At 32.2% G+C, this 20,245-nt stretch overlaps 1 protein-coding gene across 1 annotated transcript in view; it reads right to left on the bottom strand.

Moving 5' to 3' along the window:
• Positions 1-20,245, bottom strand: part of DNAH8 (dynein axonemal heavy chain 8) — a 121,212-nt gene that overhangs the window by 22,395 nt on the left and 78,572 nt on the right. The window contains exons 60-79 of the mRNA XM_010706919.3: positions 19,103-19,292; positions 18,578-18,700; positions 17,045-17,175; positions 16,560-16,713; positions 15,393-15,557; positions 14,612-14,838; positions 14,110-14,228; positions 11,957-12,060; positions 10,151-10,327; positions 8,969-9,136; positions 8,101-8,313; positions 7,412-7,549; positions 6,940-7,067; positions 5,698-5,869; positions 4,856-5,011; positions 3,872-4,027; positions 2,998-3,180; positions 2,523-2,628; positions 1,454-1,706; positions 1,166-1,356 (exon numbers count right to left, since the gene is read on the bottom strand). Of these exons, the coding sequence (XP_010705221.2) occupies positions 1,166-1,356; positions 1,454-1,706; positions 2,523-2,628; positions 2,998-3,180; positions 3,872-4,027; positions 4,856-5,011; positions 5,698-5,869; positions 6,940-7,067; positions 7,412-7,549; positions 8,101-8,313; positions 8,969-9,136; positions 10,151-10,327; positions 11,957-12,060; positions 14,110-14,228; positions 14,612-14,838; positions 15,393-15,557; positions 16,560-16,713; positions 17,045-17,175; positions 18,578-18,700; positions 19,103-19,292 (3,254 nt within the window). The remainder of the gene's footprint in view (positions 1-1,165; positions 1,357-1,453; positions 1,707-2,522; positions 2,629-2,997; positions 3,181-3,871; positions 4,028-4,855; positions 5,012-5,697; positions 5,870-6,939; positions 7,068-7,411; positions 7,550-8,100; positions 8,314-8,968; positions 9,137-10,150; positions 10,328-11,956; positions 12,061-14,109; positions 14,229-14,611; positions 14,839-15,392; positions 15,558-16,559; positions 16,714-17,044; positions 17,176-18,577; positions 18,701-19,102; positions 19,293-20,245) is intronic.

Below are 20,245 nucleotides of genomic sequence, written 5' to 3' on the forward strand. Positions count from 1 at the left end.
TTCTGGTCCTCAGCAAATTAACTAATGCCACTTTGCAGGAAAACTGGATGGTGTTATTCCAGAGTTATCAGAAATAAGATCATTTTTTGTTTAGGTAGGTGGTATGATTAATTTCATCAGTTTGCTAAAACAGACTGAAAAAAAAAAAAACATCTTGGAAAAAATTATCATTATTTTTAAGAACTATGTTTATGTGAATGCATGTATAGATAACCTATACACATAAGCTATTTAAATGTTTTTTAGTTATATACACTCATCAAAACACATACATAGGTATATATTCCCTTTCAATTCAAATATTCATACTTTTATAAACTGTTTGTAATCATGCTATAGATTATGAAACAATTTTAACAAGAATCTTTTTTTTTTGTTCTGTGTCCACTTCATCCCCAAATTTTCCATGAAAGGGATATGGAGAAAGTTAATCATAAAAGCAGGAAAGAGAAGAACAGAACATCTGTTATCACTGTGGTGTCATTTTGTGCACCATTTCTCATTATCAAATCAATTGTGGTGAACATAGGCAGGAAAGACTTTCTTTATTCCAGATTTTAAAAATTGTTAAATTATTCCCGTATTTTGTTACAGATTCTAATAAATAAAAAAGGGGTAAGCATCCAATTTCTGCATCAGGTGCCAAGGTATATCTTCCTCCAGCAAAACAAGAATCCATGAGCTGAGAAGCCACAAAATATGGTTCCTTATGTAAAGCTTTACGAAAGCTGACAGGTCAGTATGAAAGATTTCTAAGCATCCCCTGCCTGACATCAGTGTAAAGCAGCAACTGAATACTACTCTCAGAAGATAAAGTCACTATGACAAATTGGAAAGCAAAATAGAATATGAACGCAATCCTTTTTCCTATCCATTTCATTCAGTAAGGGCAGATACTGAATATATATGTTCACTACTTTGAAAGTAGACATTTGCAAAATTCATTTGAACATTGTAAGATTCAAGCAGGTTTTTTTTACAGATCCCTGCATAAGCAATTATGGTCAAGTTTTTCAGCAGTCATAAATTCATGGAGACAGTGTCTGATCCCACAGAACTATTGGCAGAAAACATGCAACAACAACAAAAAGTCATAATTCGAAATGGTATAAGAGTTTTAAGGATTGAAATTACCTCTACATAACACATAATTTTTTAAACTCACCTCTAATGAATGCATGGAACTCTGTGTTTTTCACATGTCCTCTCTCAAGATCGATTTTCAATGTCAGGAGAAGGGTAAAAAGGAACTTGTGGTTTTCATATAAGCCTCTAGCAGAATATGTGTAAATTTCATAGGTAAGGTACTCAATAATATTTGAAATTCTTTTATGGGATACAGGAGACTTCTCAGATCTGAATCATGAAAAAAAAAGAACAAGAAAAGCATTTTAATAAGAACAAACACATGGGAAAGACACACACGGAATGGTAGAAAGATCTGTTTTCCCACCTGGCCATGGATTGATCAAATAACTTCAAGAACTGAGCCAGTGAAGTCTGATACATATTATTGACCATGCTCATTTCTGTAATAAGAAAATAAAGAATGCTCCCACGTGTAGCAGCAGGTCGATAATCCTCCTGAGCAGAGTTAATCTTCACTTCAGTTTCTGCTGCCACAGACAACTTTTTATTTACTTCGGCAGCTGTTTGTTTAGTTATTTGCAGAACTCCAATTAGGGATTCATCATCTACTAGTGAGCCTAAAAAGTGAAATATCAGATATTTAGGGCAGTTTTATCACTTTTTAAAAAACTTCATAATTGTCAAAATCAAAACGAATTATTCACACCAAATAGAAATGATTTTCTGAATTGCAGAAAACATTTTAAAACACAGACAAAACAGGATAGGTAATATTAAAAAATATTTTTAAATTCAGGGCACTAAAAAAATGCATTCAATTTGTATCAATTTGAATGTATCTGTACAGAGAGCTTCGCAGCATGTACTAGAGATATCAACTCTCTATGGCACATAAAATACAGTATTCATGCAATGTTACTTAACTATTTTTAAAATTTGTTGATTGTTCACTCAAAAAGACTTAGAATCTTAAAAGTGACAGTCACATAATAGCATTCAAAAGCATTTCCATTTAAATGAATGAATTCCATCCAGTTGAAGTTACCAACTTTTTTTCTACCGACGATAAAACAAAATAATCACGTGCAGGCTCCTAATATGATACAAAAGATTTTGCATCAGTAACATTTTATCTAGCCTATTTAACTCAGCATTTTCAATGGCTTAAGGTTTTGCTATAATCAGATTCAGTATCTCATCTGAAGAAATTGGTTTATTTTGCAAAACCTGTTTAGGTGCTTAAACACACTTAGTATCTGGAACGGATATATATCGGCACGCTATCATACCAAGTTTCACATACTTCAAATCTCTGTAGTTTTATTCATTACATTTTGGTTGGACAAATTGGTTTCTGTATGGTAAAGTTCTAATGTTCAGCAGCTTAATTAGCCTTATAAAATTCCTACTTATTTTACAGTTTGATACAGAACCTCTGGTTGCACTCAGTTTGTATAGAAGATTGTCTTCCAGTTCTTTCATCTTTCTTTTATTAAAAGTTACATCTTCCATGAGTTTAATTCGTTCTGCCTCAAGTTCCTATTATTAAAAAACAAACAAACAAACAAACAAGAAAAAAAGAAAAAGGCATGACACTTGATGGACTGTAGAGGTGAGCCCTATTCAAAATCTAAGTACTGATTTTTCAAGTTCATGGAATGCGCATTTTATTTCTTCTGCTGTATGGAATATGTTATTGTAACTTTTATTTTAGGTCATACCGACAACCATTTGAAGAAAATCACCTGTGTTTTTTTTTTTTTTTTCATTAAAAATTTTCTATATTGAATCTCAACAAATTTTTGATTTTTTTCATTTATTTTCACTTAAACACCTCTTTTTCCTATATACTAACACTGTTAAACAAAAATTAAGCATCACTATGGTTTATGTGCACCTTCAAGTTACCTGTTTTTCAGTAAGAATTACTCTTCTCAGTAACTGATTCTCAAGTCCTTTCATTGTAACAGTAAAATCAATAATTGATGTTTTTGCATTAATTTCAGGTGTGAAAGCAGGATTGGGTAGCTTTGTAGTAATGTATAGTCTAAAGGAACTCATTACTTCAACTTCCTTATCACCAACTTTCACCTGTGAAATAAGTCAGAATCATATTGGTAAAATGAATAATTTTATCAATTATCATCTGCAATTTTTTCTACAATCTGTAACATCTCATACAGTTAAAGAAGATAGTTTGGAAAAAAATATATAGCATAACATATATATAGTACATACAGTCATTTTATTTCAGAATATGTGGAAGGAGAATGCTTTTAGAATTTGACAGTGATTTATTTATCTAAATAAAGGTCAAAAATCTGCATGGTTCTTCAAGTTGGGAGTATATTTAATACTATTAATAAGCTTCAAATGTGGGGTTTGTTTCTTTAGAAAATATTTCTTTTCCTGATAAAATATTCTGTTGTCTGTTTTCACTACCACCAATACTCCACACTCAGAACTGAGACAGCTTTTCAAACCTACATAATTCTATTACATGGTATAAAATGAAATTGCTTGAAAATGAATAGAAAGTATTGTAAGCATTCAATAGGATAAATCTAACTGGTTCTACCTTGGAAACTTCAGAATTAACTGCAGTAGTTAAATTCTAGATTCATTAGTTGATTACTCAGCCGAGGCTCTGTCTTGTTTTATTAGTTTAGTTTGATTCTTCAACATTACCCTCCTGAATACAAAGTCTACCTGATTCAGCAGAGATTTGCAATGCACAGAAAAAATATAATTCATCACAAAATTAACTTATACCACCTCTAACCTTAAAAGAAGTTCCAGATTTAATGAAATTCTTTTCTAGTATGTTATCAAGAACTGGATCCAACTCTTCACCTATATCTTCAATCACAAGTGATCGTCCCAGTGAAAGACTATCTTCTAGATGTGTACGGAAATATTTGTGATTCAATGTTGTTACCTTAAAAAGTAAATTATAAACTGATATAAGGACAAAAGCATTTATTCTAAGATGTACATGAAAAACATAGATCTCATTAGAAAAACTGTTTTAACTTTCTTAACTGTCTTAACTGTCTTTGTTACCTGAATTTTAAAGGCAGTAACAAATGTTGGCTTTGCAGCAATTTATGCAAAAAGAAATACTTCTCGTGTGCACAAATCAAAGTACCATAAAAATGTGAAGTGAAAGATTGGATCTAATAGAATCTTCAAAACTTCACTATCAAAGCAGAAGTACAATTGGCACAGCTTACTCAGAGATTAAAATGCTACGTGTATTTTTGAAATCAGAGATGCTTAACATTTTATTTTCTATTCAATATCCTTAGAAAATATTTAATAATTTTTTCTTTTTAGTGTTGAGCAACTCCTATTCACTTGTAGAATATTACCAACTCAGATGTTTGAAGTAGCACAAAAATGGATTTATAACATATGAAATCATAAAAAAAGAAAAAACTAATTTAAAAAACACACTACTTCTGTATTGCTTTCTAGATTTTAGTTTTCAGAAAGCTCTCATATTAATTTCAAGATTTTCACTATGGCTATGAAATAGGGCAACGGCTTTGTGTAAAAAGACCCAGAAGTCCTGATGGATAAGATGGGTATGAACAAGTAAACTCCTTTTGCAGCAAAGGCCAACAGCATTCTGATCTGCATTAGGAAAAGTCTAACTGGTGGGTTGAGCAAAGTGATCCTTCATTACTGGACACAGATCAGGGAAGCCCAGATGTAGTCAGTAATGTTTAAAGAAAGAGCATTACATTTTCATAACATTGCTCACCTGTAATTCATTATCCTGTTCTTTCTTTTTAATCCATGTTTTCCCTTGAGTTTGTGGATCTATCAAAAGGGGATATCTAGTTGCCTTAGTGACAATTATACCATTCTGAATTGAGAGGTCATCTCCAGGTAGTCCTTGAAGATTCCACTCACTAATCTACAGAATATTTAAAAATAAATAAATAAATAAAGATAAAAAAATTAGTTTGGAATAAAATCTCACTTAAACTATTGTTCTCCAGATAAGGTTATTCTCAATGATAAAAATACGTCTTGAAAGTCTAGAAAAAATGATAAGTCAATCTGGCAGCGAAGTTAAGCATTGGGATCAATTTAGGGAAAACTAGAGAAAGAGATTTTTTGGGTATAGTATTTGCTGAAGAGTACTTAGAGACATTGTTTACTGTTTGATTTCAATGAAAATATTTCATACATTCTTTGTTAAACATTCACTTTAATTTAAAATTTATTTTTCTAACTAGACCCAGAAAACACTAAGAGAACTAAAAACTACCAACAAGCAACATTGTTTTAGTTTAGATATGAATTTTGTAAATCTGGTGACAGATTTTCAAACCAGTATACTTGAAAGTGCACTATCTTACTGGCAACTATCTAATTGCGTAATATATAACTTGTTTATCTGCTTGTATCTAAACACTCCTCATTACTTAGGTCTGTAGTGGAAATTGCCACAAAAATTTGTTGGAAAACAACAAAACTACACTGCATGGCAATATCAGGGAATTATTATCCTGTTCCAGCTAAGCATAATGATGGCTAGCACCAAAAGAACATGCTCATTGAGGTTAAAATGAAGTCTACTGATCACCAAGAACTTACAGTTGGTGGATCTACCAGCATAGAAATTAAGTTCAAGCTTTCAGAAAAAGGGATTTTATGGGCTCTCATCTCTGTTTCCCATAAATCTTTAAGTAAAAGATTCCTGAAATTTTGATTAAAAGGTCCACAGTATGAAAGGAAACCTGTGCAAAGCAGTACATCTCCCACAAGTCTAGGAAAAAAAAAAAAAAAAAAAAGTGATGCACAATTTCATTTTCTTTATAATATAAACACATAAACAGCTTTTGAAACATACTAATAAGAAGATTTCTGTTCCACATGCTTATTTAAGTAAAGAATTAGTGGTCTTTGAGAACAACAGATGGTTTATTTGTGTTCTGATAAAATCTTCATCACAAAACTTAAGAGCAGAATTGTGCCAAAACGTTATATTTACCCCTGCAAAGAAAAAGAGGCCAGAACAATTCCTTTTTTTCATAAATGAAGCAAGAAATTAATTTATGTCTTAAAAATATGCCTGCAATATATTATTTATAAAAAAATAATACTTAATTCTCTTGGTTCGAACAGATCCTCATAAAAAATGTCCGATTTTCTCATTCACACAAAATCACAGAAACAGAAGCGTTTCACAGAAAATTAATCCAAACTTTCAATCTGTTTACCTTTAGCAGCCAATCTGACAGGTTTCCTGTCTTCTAGACAGCTAGTAACTTTGGCTCATAGGTCGCTCAACATTTTGTCATTTGGAGTGGTACATGGTATGGACTCCAAGTTTTCTAGTTCCTTAAAACAAGGCCTAGTATGCTACATGTTTTTCAACGCATGGAATATAGGAGAAGGGCTAACGTTTGGTTTCTGTAACTCCCTCTTTCATTCAAATATGCCATAACTTAATATCAAATAGGGAAATTTATTTTTCTTCCTTATTCCTTCTCAGAGTCAACCTTAGATTATCCCTACTTTCTGCCTTTCCCAGTAATAGTGGCACAGGGAACAGTATCAGGGCAGAGGCAGCTGTAATACAAGCACATAACCTCTTCTGAAATGCATTCAAAAACATGAGGCATTATTCTAAGTTTAAAAATACAAGTACTCAGTTACTGAAAATTAATCATAAGAGGAAAATGCAAATTTCAGGACAGTTCACTTGATTGTGTAATCATATTAAGATTTTTTTAGGAGGAAAATGAAGCATAACTAATGAAGTTCTTAAATTGTTTGCTAACTCTACATTTTTTACAGGTAATTCGTTGCTGTTTTTTTCTGATAAATTGATACCTGTTAATCTGAGATTTAAATTCTTTTCTTTTCTCAGTCCACCTAGTTTTCTCTCCACTCAGTCCTTGTATAAGTGCAGAGGCTGCTTGCATCTTTCTTCTGCATGTTTCTGCATCATTCATTAAGTCCTAAAAATGAAAGAATACTGTTTCATTTAATAATAAAATGGAATAATCTTAAGTAGTTATTGTGTATATATACACACACACACACTCATACTCTTATTATGGTTAAGTCAAATATTTAGAAGTCATTCTGGAGAGCTGCATGTGCAACAGTTGTCTAGTATGTTCCTATTTACAGGAAGAAGGAAATACAAGAGAGCATGAATTTAAATCTTTTTTTTTTTTTTAATACATGAACCTCATCCATGTAATTCAAGATAGTAGGCCCTAAATGGATGTCTGTGTCAATTTCTTCTTGTGTAAGTTTTCAAGTAAGCAATTTCATAATGGAAATACTTGTATCTCACCATTTTCTCCTTCATTGCTGCATCAAACTTTGCCTGTACTTTATCCAGTTCAGCTTGCTTTTCATCCAATTGCTCTTGAGCATTTGCTAATTCTGCATTAGCTACTTTCAGACGGCCTTCCTGTTTTGCCAAGTTAGCCTGCAAAGAGAAGGAATATTAAAACAATAGTATGAAATTTGAATGTACTTTGATGAATTATTTTCAGCCTGCTCAACTGGAAATCAGCAGTCAATAATATACTGAAATAATTTTATATTAATATTTATACAAATACTATTTCCTGTGTCATATATATAATTTAGATACTACTCTCGTGTTTAACTCAAGGTCCTTACATCTGATAAAAAGTTTCTGTTCAAATGTTTATGAACATGAGAAAGAAAATACATACTAAAGTAAAAATGACTCCTAAAATATTTTACTGTTTGGTTCTAACTACTGCAACTTAACTCCTTTACTGATGACATAAGTCCCAAATCTCTTTAAAATGGCAACATTTAGGCAAGCTATCAGCTGTTTCTTTCTGTATTTATTATCCTTAGCCACTACATTCTACAGGTAATTAAGTCTGAATCTATTTATACATACGTACATAGATATGTACGTATATATGTATATTAAATCCTACTACCATTAAAGTAAATGAAGTTAATTTACACAGAAAGCAAAATAATGAGGTGGTGAATTACCTTAAGAGGTAAGACATCTCTGTTAACACCATAAAACACTGCCATGGCTTGTGTCCAAGAGAGGAGACCTGCCACATTGCCACACACTTTTTTACCACTCTCCATTGTATAGTCCTCCATGTTAAAGTAAGGCTGGAGTAATTCCACTGTCTCTTCATTGATTGTATCCTTAGGAAATTGCTGTAAACTCTGCAAGAACGGGCCGCTCATAAGCTATAGTAAAAAAAAAAAAAAGCAACACGGGATATTTGTCAACTCTTTACTACATACTCTATGTCTAAAAGACTGTTCACTAGTGAGTATGTTTAAAAAAATATAAAATTTAAAGAATTGCAGAAGACATGGAAAAAAAAGAGCATTCTGAGAGAATTCCAAAGATTTTCCTAAGGACTTGGGCCAGGAATACTGAAATACAGCATAGGAGAAAACGTATTATCTCTTAATTATATAGTTTTTCAAACAATCTTGTAGCCTCGAGAAAAAAAAAAAAAAAAAAAGCAAAAAAAAAGCAAAAAAACTGTCTAAGTGTAAACCAGCAAAGAGAATGAGCGATGTTTAACAATTCTCATACTTTATGTATAGCAACATACATAGAACAGGAGACAATCATATTTTAAGTGAACATTGGCAGATTTATTTCCTTCCATCGAGAATTCTTTTTCAGGTATGTCACATGGAACTGAACCAGCAAAATTCCCTGAGTAATTCACCTATAACCTGTAGTAGCTTTATACAAAGGCTACTATATGAATCTCAAAACCATGTTTACATTTTCACAAACTACTTTGAGCAAACAGCATTATAAATTCTCTGTTATTCAAGTTGCTATTTCTAACTTTTTCTAACATTTTTAAAAAACTCGACTTACTTTTAATGATTCTCCCCATGATGGTTTGCAGCAAGGCTTTTCTGGATCCATGGTAACTGGATCTAATTGCTTTTGGAATAGTATCAGACAACAGTCCATGATCCTCATAATTAGATGAGGAGGTTTTGCCAGCTTTCTAACAGTAGCGATATCCACTGGTTTGATTGTCTATTTAAAAAAAAAAAAAAAAATTAACACACTGCTGTCTCGTTACCATCATTCTATTTTCCTATTCAATATCTTAATCTTAATGTTTGTTTGACATACTTTACTCTGAGGCAATCTGTATAGAGAACACACACACAAAAAATAACTCATTGGGTTTACTTTATTAAACTTCATAGTTTCATGACATTAATAATAAATATCAGACAGAAACATTTTCTCAATTCTAAAGACAGCACTCAAATCTTAAATTTAAATAGATAGAATAGCAGCATTAGCTTAATTTGATAATCGAAGTGACTGAAAAAAGTATACTGTAAAATTGCAGAGGATTTAATTAAAAACAGTTTACTTGGAATGACAGTATTTTGGATTTTTAAGGATTAAGTGACACAATTTATTCTGAGATAAATTTGACGTTTTGTTGCTTTCTAATTTATTATAGGTATGAGATTTTTTAAACTTCATTTCCTAGTAGCATCACTGACACTACGCTTAGCTTAATAATGATTTATATGATAATTTTAAATGACTCCAAACTTCAAAACTAACAAGGTAATTTATGTCTGAAAAATATAAGCATGTCACTATCTATCTGGAAAATGTAGTTACAGACTCAACACAGAATTCACAGGACAGTGCAAGACTCCCAAGTCCCTTAGACATGATGGTTTTTTGGTGAACTATAACAGCCTTTCACTCCTCTTAAAGAGGAACAAGGTATGAAAAAAAACAAAACGAAACTGTAACTTTTGGAAAGATTTATGTCTGCATCTTCCTAATGACCAAATAATAGCAAATACTACAAAATATTCTCAGTGTTTTTAGAAGCATATTGTGAGTTCCATAAATACTTATCAGAGATATGACCACCATGATAATAGTGATAAGTTAGTGTCAGCAGTCAAAACCAACAAACGAACTACTTAAAAAGAAAAAAAAAAAAAAAAAGTTAAGAAGTTGACTAAAGATGTCTAAAGATGTTTAAACTAATAAAAATGTAAGAAAATTATTCACATTCAGTGCAGCTTCTGCTTCTTCTAAGGCTGGTTTTGCTGCCTCCAGTTTACTTTCTGCTTTCATTTTTTCTAAATCAATTTCATCCACAATTTTTTGTGCTTTATCCTTCACAGCTTGGACTTCGTTTTTTACTTTAGATGCAGCTTCAGCACTTACTTTGACTTCTGCTAGTACCTGGGATTGATAGTAAACACATAAAAAGTTGACATCAAAGTGGTGGAACAAGTAATTAAGCAATCTGACACGAGAGAAAACAGATAAGGGCCTGTTACAGATAGATATATGAAGCTGACCCTACCTATATAGGGAATCAAATCTATCATTTACAGAATCCCCACAGAGAAATACTGGAGAAGTTTCCCAGCAGGAGTTGGATAGTCTAATTACTTTAATAATAGATAGAAGGCTCTTCAGTGTCTTTTAAAGCTATGGTGTTTTATCCTATGATGGATTTTCATCTTCTTTGAAACTACTTTTTCAATGCAAACAGTTCTTGCATTTTTTCACCATAATTCTGTCGGTAAAGATAAAAATAATACAGCTAATTGAACTAGTAGAGGATGGCAAACCAGCTTATGAATAGTGAGCCTCCTCTCACTAATTGTGAACATGTGTAATTCAGTTATCCACTTGTGCATTTGTTTCCTCAGTGCACATGAATTTAGTTCTATTTTATGCACAACACACAGTTGATGTCAGAATAGGTTTTTATCAGGATCAGCTGTAGGGTCAAGACCTGCACTCTGAGTGCATTTACAAAAACAAAGTGTGTTCTCTTAAATACCTATAACAAGAAATGATAGATAAAAACAAATGACTTTTGTTTTGTTTTGTTTTGTCTATCCAATTCTGAATCCTAGAGGGCTCAGTATTAAGTGGAAAGAAAGTTAGATAATATAAATAATATCACATTTATCTGTTCTTTTATTGTTGGTCTGCAAATCTTCTTCAGTCTCCTAAGCAGTATCCTGTTGAAACAGCTGACAATCCAGAGGGTATGTGAACAATTATTCTAAGACAGTTCTTTCAAAATGCAGATCAAAAACAAATGTTAAAAAAGTGAGCCCTACCAGCATATCTATCATACTCCTGAAATCTAAGCTGTGTCAATTCATTCAATTCTGTCATTATTTTCTCTTACATGAGTAAAGGTCCTGAAGAATACAAGGAGTCCTTTAGCCATTGCTGGCCAAAGGTTTGCTCCCAAATGCATACTACACATTCACTGTCAGAGTATGATGGAATCTTTCAGAAAACAGAATGCCTATAGTAATAGTCAGTTTACATTAGACCACCAATCTCATGAACGCATAAATATTTTTGCTAATATGAAAATAAAATATGAAACTAAACTAAAAGTGGATGAATTTTTAAAATCAATTCTGAAATACTAAAGTGCTCTTACCATCTGTTAACTTCTTATCCACAAATAAGTGCTCTTATAACAATTCTATCATTTAATTACAATTTAATAACAACTTTATAAGTCAATAAACTTCAAACACACACACACAAAAGCTCATGAAACAAACAAAGAAAATGATATCTGATGCTTATAGGAGTGGAAAGAAATGGGAGGAAAACAAGAAAGGCACTCAATATTGGAATATGTTCATGATCTTCCACCCAGACAGCATAATCCCAACCTTCGCTGCAGTCTTAAAGTGCCTCGCATTCAGAAGTATGTGCTTTATCAACATGATGTGGATACAGTCGTGAAATCTTTTTAGACACGTGCTTTTACTCCAGTGTACAACGTGATGTTATCCACTGCCTTTTGCTATTTAACACTGGAGTACTTACTTCATCTGCCTTTACAGATGCCACAGCAAGTTCCTTTTCCTTAACAGCCAGTTCCTTAGAGAGCTTAGCAACAGATTCACTGGCTTCCATCAGCTTAGACAGACCTATTAAGTAAAAGACAAAAATAAGAAAAATGAGAGCTATTAGTTTTTCTAATTACAAAATGCAGTCCAGCTCTGGATCCAAATGCCTTTTTGCTCTCCTTTAGATTTGTGTGTAAGGGATAGAAAGTGGATGTAAGTGATCATACTAGCATGATTGTGCTTTATATTCATTTTTCATGGATACAAACAATTTCAAAATGTACAAAATGATTGCAAATATCGTTAAGTCTTCAAAAAAATCAAAAATTTTATGTTTGCTTTATTACAGCTGTATACAATATTTAAAAGTGGTATATTAAGAATATATTGTGTCAAAAAAAAACCAAAACAACACATGATGCAGTTAGATGCATTTCTAACATTTTATTGGAAAATGACATAAGTATTCAGATCCATAATCGCCTTCTAACTTCCAGGAAGAAGTTTCATGTATTCCATGATCAGCTATCTCTGTTTTTCCTTATCTGTGTTAAAGGGCTGTCCACCCAAAGTGATGAAGCAGAAGAGATTTCTTATATCTTTCAAAATGTGTTACTTGTATTGACAGTACACATTCGCTGTGATCAAACCAGGGCATTTTCTGGAAAGCAGTACTGATCATATAATTTTGTCACAATTTTGCTGCTTTACAAGTATTTTTAATTGTCCTAAACACATATAACATACAGAAAAAAGATGTCTTCTAAATTTTTTAATATTAAGCAATGTGAGACTAAGGATATGGACATGTGAGATAGTAGGTAAAGTAGATAAAGAGATAGTGATAAAGTTTTTGAGATCATTCTGTAGGATGCCATAAACTGGAACATGTTTGGAGTCATGGATGACAAAGTGTTTTTGTGATTTTGTAATAAGCCTTTTATATGCAAATGAAAATATTCAGATTTTTTTCTAACTGGTATGAGTGATAGATACTGATAGATATGATTTTCTGGGCATCAATAATATGAGATGCTGCACAGAAGACAAAGGTGGTCAGCTGAACAAGATCCTTTTGTTTTGAAGACTACATAAGGAATTTTTACATATGTGTACATATACACACAAATTAACAACAACAAAAAAAAAAAACAAATCAAATCATCCGGGCTCCCAGATTTAAATCCCATTAGCAGGATTCATCATAATGCGTCCAATGATTTCTAAAACTGATCTTTGCAGGGAAATCTGAATCATGTCAAAATGTAGTGGATCACTTACTTGTTTATGGACCATTCTGATTCAGCAGTTTGTGAATAAAATACCCACACATGCTTACTCTATTCTTCATTCTCATCAAAAGCTATATTTGTTTGTTAGAAATATCTTACTATGTATATGCTTTCTCTGTTCTGCTAAATTAAAATAGAGTACCTTTTTTCTATCAAGTTGTCTAAACTGTTTGCATTGTAGAATTACAAAAATATGTCTAAATGCAAACAGAAAACCGAAACTGTACTATGAACCCAGTAAGTACTATTATAAGTGGAAAATTAGATCACTTCAAACAGATATTAAAAATTAGAAGAACATGTAAGTCACACTTCCCTGTATTTCAGATCCGTATTTAGAAAATGACCACACATAACAGCTGCTCATTGCACAGCAGAAATCTTAAATAAATCAACCACGAAGCAATCAGATTGTAGAGAAAGGATTTCATAGACAAGTTGAGATCTGGACTAGATGATCTTTGAGGGTCCCTTCCAAGATAAATGATTCCATTAAGTCCAGAAATAAATTAATAACAGCCTCTCTACTAGAGGAAATAAGGTGCTCTCTCAGGCCATTTCATGTCCTATTTTCTATTAAAAATAGTAAAGTGGAAGTACTAAAGTTTAATATAATGTTGTGATGGATGATTAAATCGACAACTTCTTTAAGGCATTCTTTTAAAGGAGTTATTTTGGTCTGTGATACGTGAAGGGCTCAGAAGTGGTTCTCACCAGCTACTAGTTCAGGACTGTGATTAACAGAAATGATTCTAAGTAATCATTGATTAAGTTGCATAATATTAAAAAGACAGATCATTTGAGACAAAACATGGAAATATACCTTCATTTATCTTACCAATTTGCATACGTTCAGCTTGTTCATTAATACTTGCTAACTTTTCGGCATAAACATCTTTGTAGCCATTGATGAAAGAGAGATAAGATTTAGGTGTTACGTGAGCTCTTCTTCGATACCTAAAATAAGGTACGTTGGCAGCATGAATTTCACATATATATTTTTGATATATACAGCAATTTGATTACTTGCAATGAAATGGAATGTTACATAAAACAAGCATTCAATTCAGTCAAGTTTCTTCATAATATAAAGTCCTATTTCCAATTATATTGTTTTTATCCACATAAATAACATTAAAGACTGATTAATAGTAGGAATGAAGATAATGAATTTCCAACATAATAGTACTTTTCATGGCCTTTTCATATATTGATTGAGAAGAATCATTTTAACATTGGCCTTAAAATACAGTTACTGAATCTTACAATACAATGAGTTACAAAACAATATAAATAGCAATACATTTGAGATTGATTTTCACATTTGTTTAAAACATTACCTTTGGAAATAATTCTCACAGCTTTCTGAAACTATATCATGAAAGAGAGCCATGGTTTCTACTATTTGTGTTTTAACTGATGCAGAGCAGACCATATTAAATTCTGAAAGAAAATAACTGGCTACAGCTACAAGAGCCTCTTTAGGCCATCGACTGAACCAGTCCATGGTGCACCCTGAGATGAGACCAGGAAATTTCAAAGAACGTGCACGGAACTTCTCACCAACCTACGGAGAATAACATTGTCAGTTTATGATACAATATCTAAATTAGGTTAATCAAAATGCTTGATGCATATGAACAACTAAATAGACTATATTTTTTCATACTAATTTTGCACATCGTTATTTCTTTTAGATATTTTGTCACATTTGCAACATTCAGTATTATACAAAATTTGAAAAAGATGATTACAAATATGAATATGTCTTAATATTTCAAAATTTCAATTAACATATTTTCATTTCCATGAAAATGAGTAACAAGTAAAAATTTCATAAAGTTGCATACTCTGATCTGTAATAGAAAAGAATATGTCAGGAGGGAAAAATGAAAATCAATTTAACATGTAAAAAATGACTGAATTTTCACGTATTTACTTTTAAGTTCTGACAACTGCACTATTATTTCTAATGTATCAGCAATTATAATCCAGACTTCACAAATCTTATCATGTGTCTTTAAATCTCCCTAAAAATATAAACCTTGAATAATCCTGTCATAACTTCCAGGATATTTTGCTAATGGAAATAAAGAAGACAGATGTAAAGAAAATACTTACAGGAGAAAAGCAGAGGACAACGTGCAAGTTCTTCTTTGCCCGAGTTAAAAAATACTCATACAGGTTATCAAAGGTAGGAGGACACCGAGGCATCTCTTTTTTCATCAGTGGTACTAATCCTTGGGTGATTTCATCCAACTCATCGCGAGCAAATAAATTAGAAATCTTCATATAAAATTAAAAGTGATAATAAAAGAAATAGCACTGATTTAGTTTTTCTCTCGTCTTCTCTGTGCACATTCGCAGTTTAGATGTACTAAAAACCAAATCTGTCTGTTAATTAGATTTCATTCAACTCCATTAACAATGAGAAATTCTAACTCAAAAAGTACTACAGTTTAATCCAGCAGACAGCTCAGCAACAAACAGCTGTTTGCTCACTTCCTGCCTTCCCCGTGGGATGGGGAAGAGATTTGGGGTGAAAAAAAGGAAGAATTCATAGATTAAAACAAAACCCAAGACAAAAAATGGAAAGAAAAGTAATAGTAATGATGATTACTATTTACAAAAGCTGCATGAAAAGGTGTATATATACACACACACACACATACACTCTCTCTCTCTCTCTCTCTCTCTCTTCTCTCTCTCTCTCTCTCTCTCTCTCTCTCTCTCTCTCTCTCTTTCTCTCTCTCTTTCTCTCTCTCTCTCTAGATATATATATAGATATATATAGAGAGAGAGTTGGTTCATGATATCAGTGGCAGGTGCTGGTGGTACAGCAGTAGAGCTTGAACCTACTCAACAATATTCCATTACACGTTGTTGCTGTGTGACAGATGGCATCAGAGGGGCAGTCTGACAGAATGGCATCTGACACAGAAGTGCTTTTGAAGCAATGATGTGTTAGTGAATTCCTCTGTGCAGAAAAAATTGCACCCACTGGCATTCACTGACACTTGCTGAACATTTATGGAGACCAAACAGTGGACATGGGCACAGTGAAGCTATGAGTGGTGCGTTTCACCTGTGGTGACAGCAACAGGGGGTCACCTCTGCTAGCAAAAATGTACAATTAATGGTGGTGACTATGTTGAGAAACAGTGTTTTGTAGCTAAGAATTTGCTCTATCAAAATCATTATGCTCTTTGTATCTGTTGTAGTTTCCATGGAAATAAATGCAGGCACTACTTTTGGAGCAACCTACATTGTCACAGTGAATCTCCTTACCTCTCCTGAAGACAGAAGATTATTAATGTATTCCAAAAATGCCTCCTCTTTTATTTCATTATCAGTGAAAATAAAAGTGATGCCTTGTCCCTCTGCTCCAGCTGTTCTATACAACAATTTTAAATCGTCTGACAGATTGCTTATGTTATATGATCTATAAAGAATAAGAAACATGATCTGTTAGATGGAAACAAAGAACACTGCTATTTCCAGATTACAGTGTTTTACAAATGATAGTGCAAACACCTTTTGTATCTAAATATGCATATTTTGGCTCAGGAATAGGTAACACATGGTACAGCTTTTTGAACTCAAAACTTTGTTCAATATTGCATATAAACCATATATGTACATGTATATTTTTTAATTTTCATTTTTGGTTGGTCACAAAATGAAAAAGATAAGCTGTTAAAAACATACAGTTATGACTATGCAAAGAGAACAAATAGAATAAATTGCATCTATATATTTCTTGCATTTCTTACCTGGTTAAAGTAATCTGAAATATTTTATAGCCAGCAATATAGGAAGCCAACCTTGAAAGACTTTGTTTTCCAGAACCGCCAACTCCAACAAGTAAAGCATTTCCATATGCAGTTCGAATTATCCGGGAAATCTATATAGGAAAAAAGAAGTGCACAGAAAAAAAACAAAACATGAATTCAAATAACTAAAAATCTGTTATACAATACAATTCATTTAGTAGAATACAATGTAAAGATTATTAAGAGGACTGTGAGTTTTGAAGAAAATTTTTCCTCTCAGAAGAACAATTTTATATTCTTTAGGAATTTTGTGGACCTGAAATGAAAGAGTTCTCACATAATTCTATAGGATGGCTATAATTAGAGGTACACACAGGATTTAAATACATAAATGTAGACTATATAAGCTATGTTGAATGTACTGTACTTAAAAATACAAATTAAAAAAAACTGTCTAGAGGAATGAAAACTACATTAATTTTAAGAGTTTAAAATACTTTGATGTTTTTGCTGAAGAAAATAATTTGTTCATGACCATTTATTTTATCTACTTTCTATCTTTTTCTTAAGTTATTTCTGTAACAATTTTCTAAGATGCAAAACTTACTGTTCTATTGTGTTTTTTGTTTGTTTGTTTGTTTGGATTTTTTTTGCAACTTTCTTTCTTCTTCTGAGAACTGTATACATCACATCTTTCTTGGATTTGTTATACAGCAGGGAACTATCACTCTTGAATACTATAGTTTGCTTCATGGATTACATCGAGCTTTTGAATTCTATTGATCTGTTCCTTAAAAGAATTTTTAGTTTTGTATACAGTTCCCTCTGAGTGTATCCACATTTAGACTTCTATTTTAATATCATTATGAGTGTAACAAAAACCTATTGCCACTATAATCATGACAGTGCCTCTCTACTGCACACATGCATATCCCTGATATTCTGGTTAAAACTTGCCAATGGAAATTGAGATTCAGAAACTTATAACATTTTCTGACATTTACCTAACACTACATTGAAAGAATCTAAAAATGAAATGTTTTTCTCCTACTCAAATTCAAAGATAAAGAAGTTATTTAATTCTCTGGAGATTAACTAGAGAAGAATAAAACTTCTCCTGTTTTGGTTTCAAAGTTGCTTCCACATTTACTTTGGCAAACATAACACCAAGTTCACACATTTCTGAAGCAACACAACTTCTTAAACCAGAGACTTCCAACAAAGTACATGCTAAGCTATTTTTTTTTTTTTAAAGCTAACTTCAATTTTGACTTCAAATCAATTCTTCCCTTATGCCTTGCTTTCTGAATAGGGGTTCAATTATTTTTACCATCTGAGACCTTCCTCTACCCTACAACTTTCTACTGCAGCTCATATTTACGCCTCTTGTTTCTCATCCAATCAGACTCTACCTCACATTGTTTTCATCACGTCAGGTACATATCCCCTTGAAGTGCCTTCTGAATCCTTAAAGATTAAAAAACACTGTATATATATATAGTTAAGCTAGTTAAAAAGTAAAAAATCCCAAACCTTAATAATATGCGTCATTGCATCCTTAAAAAACACCAAGTCAAGAAATGATCCTCTAATGTAATCATTGTATTGTCTTTGATACATTTGCAATTTTTCACAAAGAAACTCAAAGCTTGGAATCTGAAAGATTAAAAATAAGTTTTTTAAAAAAAAATTAGTAACAACATTAGCAATCCACATTAGCAAATAACATTTGCAAACAACATTAGCACATCCCTTCAGAATTTAAAACCCTGCTGGCATTTTCATGCACTAACGTGAGTTCATGTTTTAGTCACACATAATGAAATTATCCTTTTAAATCACTTCAGTGCATGTGCCTGTGTGTAAGTAGAATTCTTCACACGCAAAAAAAAAAAAGGAGCAATGAGTGTAGGAATGAATAAACTACCTTTATATGGTAGGTATAGACAAATGTGCTGCAGATATTCAACAAAACTTTCTGTATGATGCGAACTTGGCAACATAACATACTTAAAAGGAAAACTGCAGTGCTGAATATTTTGGTATAAAATGAAATACCTCCTCATAAATTTTTGGTGCTTCAAACACAAAGTCTTCTGGTTCATCACCAGTTGGTTCAGGTACATCCCGCAGAAAATCAACAAAATATGGCTCTGCTTGAGGAACTGATACACCCGTACCCACATATTCTTCTATTGCTTTTGTAATAGTTTTATCAAACCAGGCTATATCCTCAGGAGTAATAAATCTAAAAGTAATAGAAAAGCCTAATTAAAAAAAAAAAAACTCAAGGAGAAAAGCAGATAATACTAAAAAACAAACAAACAAACAAACACACCAAAACTTTGTAACATTTCACTGGAAAATACGTAGTAGGCAATAGCTACCAAAATGATAAGGCAATATTCACAGAAATTAAATATGTTCATGTTCCACAGGTACAACAGTCAATCATTAGAACAGAGGAAAACAAATCTCTGCATTTTACCAAGAACTACGTAAAGACTAACCACTTAATTTCTCAGATGAAAAGTTTGAATTGTTCCAAAATTACCATGGCTAAGATTTTCTTACATTCTTTTGACCAGCAGTGGAATAGCACAATTTATGTTATTACTGTACCGTCAATGAAACGGCAATGAAACAAAGAATAGTGAAAGTCAGCTGAAAACTCTTGATTTCATTTTTATATTCTTGATAAATGATGGATAAGATTTCCTTTTAGATTTCTCGTATGCATTTTCTGAACTCAGTATTTGTATATAAGGAGAGAAAGTACGCAGGGTTTCCAAATTAGAGATCCTCTGGGATATTTGAGCTCATCATAAAAGCAATAACTTCAGTTTGTGGATGCATCCTCCTTCCAAAAATAAGAAAGCATCTAGAAAATGATTCAGAGTTTCCATGAAAGAAGAAGTGGGATTCTAGAGGATAAGGGAAAAGATGGTAATTAAAACTGGTTGACTGCGGTCTGTGTTCTGCCTGAAACTGTTCCTAGCATTTTACCTAGAAAAGTAAGGACAGTTCTTTCTTATACCAGTTTCAAGTATGTGTGATTTCAAAGCTTTACTTATCTTCCTTGTTTTATTTCTGCTTCAAATTGAGTACATGTTGAAGTCCATATACCAAAGTATAATTATAATGATTTTACCTCGTCTCTCTTATAAGAAGCTCTGTCTCTTTTGCTTAAGACAATTGGTT

This window comes from Meleagris gallopavo, chromosome 2, assembly GCF_905368555.1.
Source record: "Meleagris gallopavo chromosome 2, MGAL_WU_HG_1.1, whole genome shotgun sequence".
Taxonomy (NCBI): Eukaryota; Metazoa; Chordata; class Aves; order Galliformes; family Phasianidae; genus Meleagris; species Meleagris gallopavo.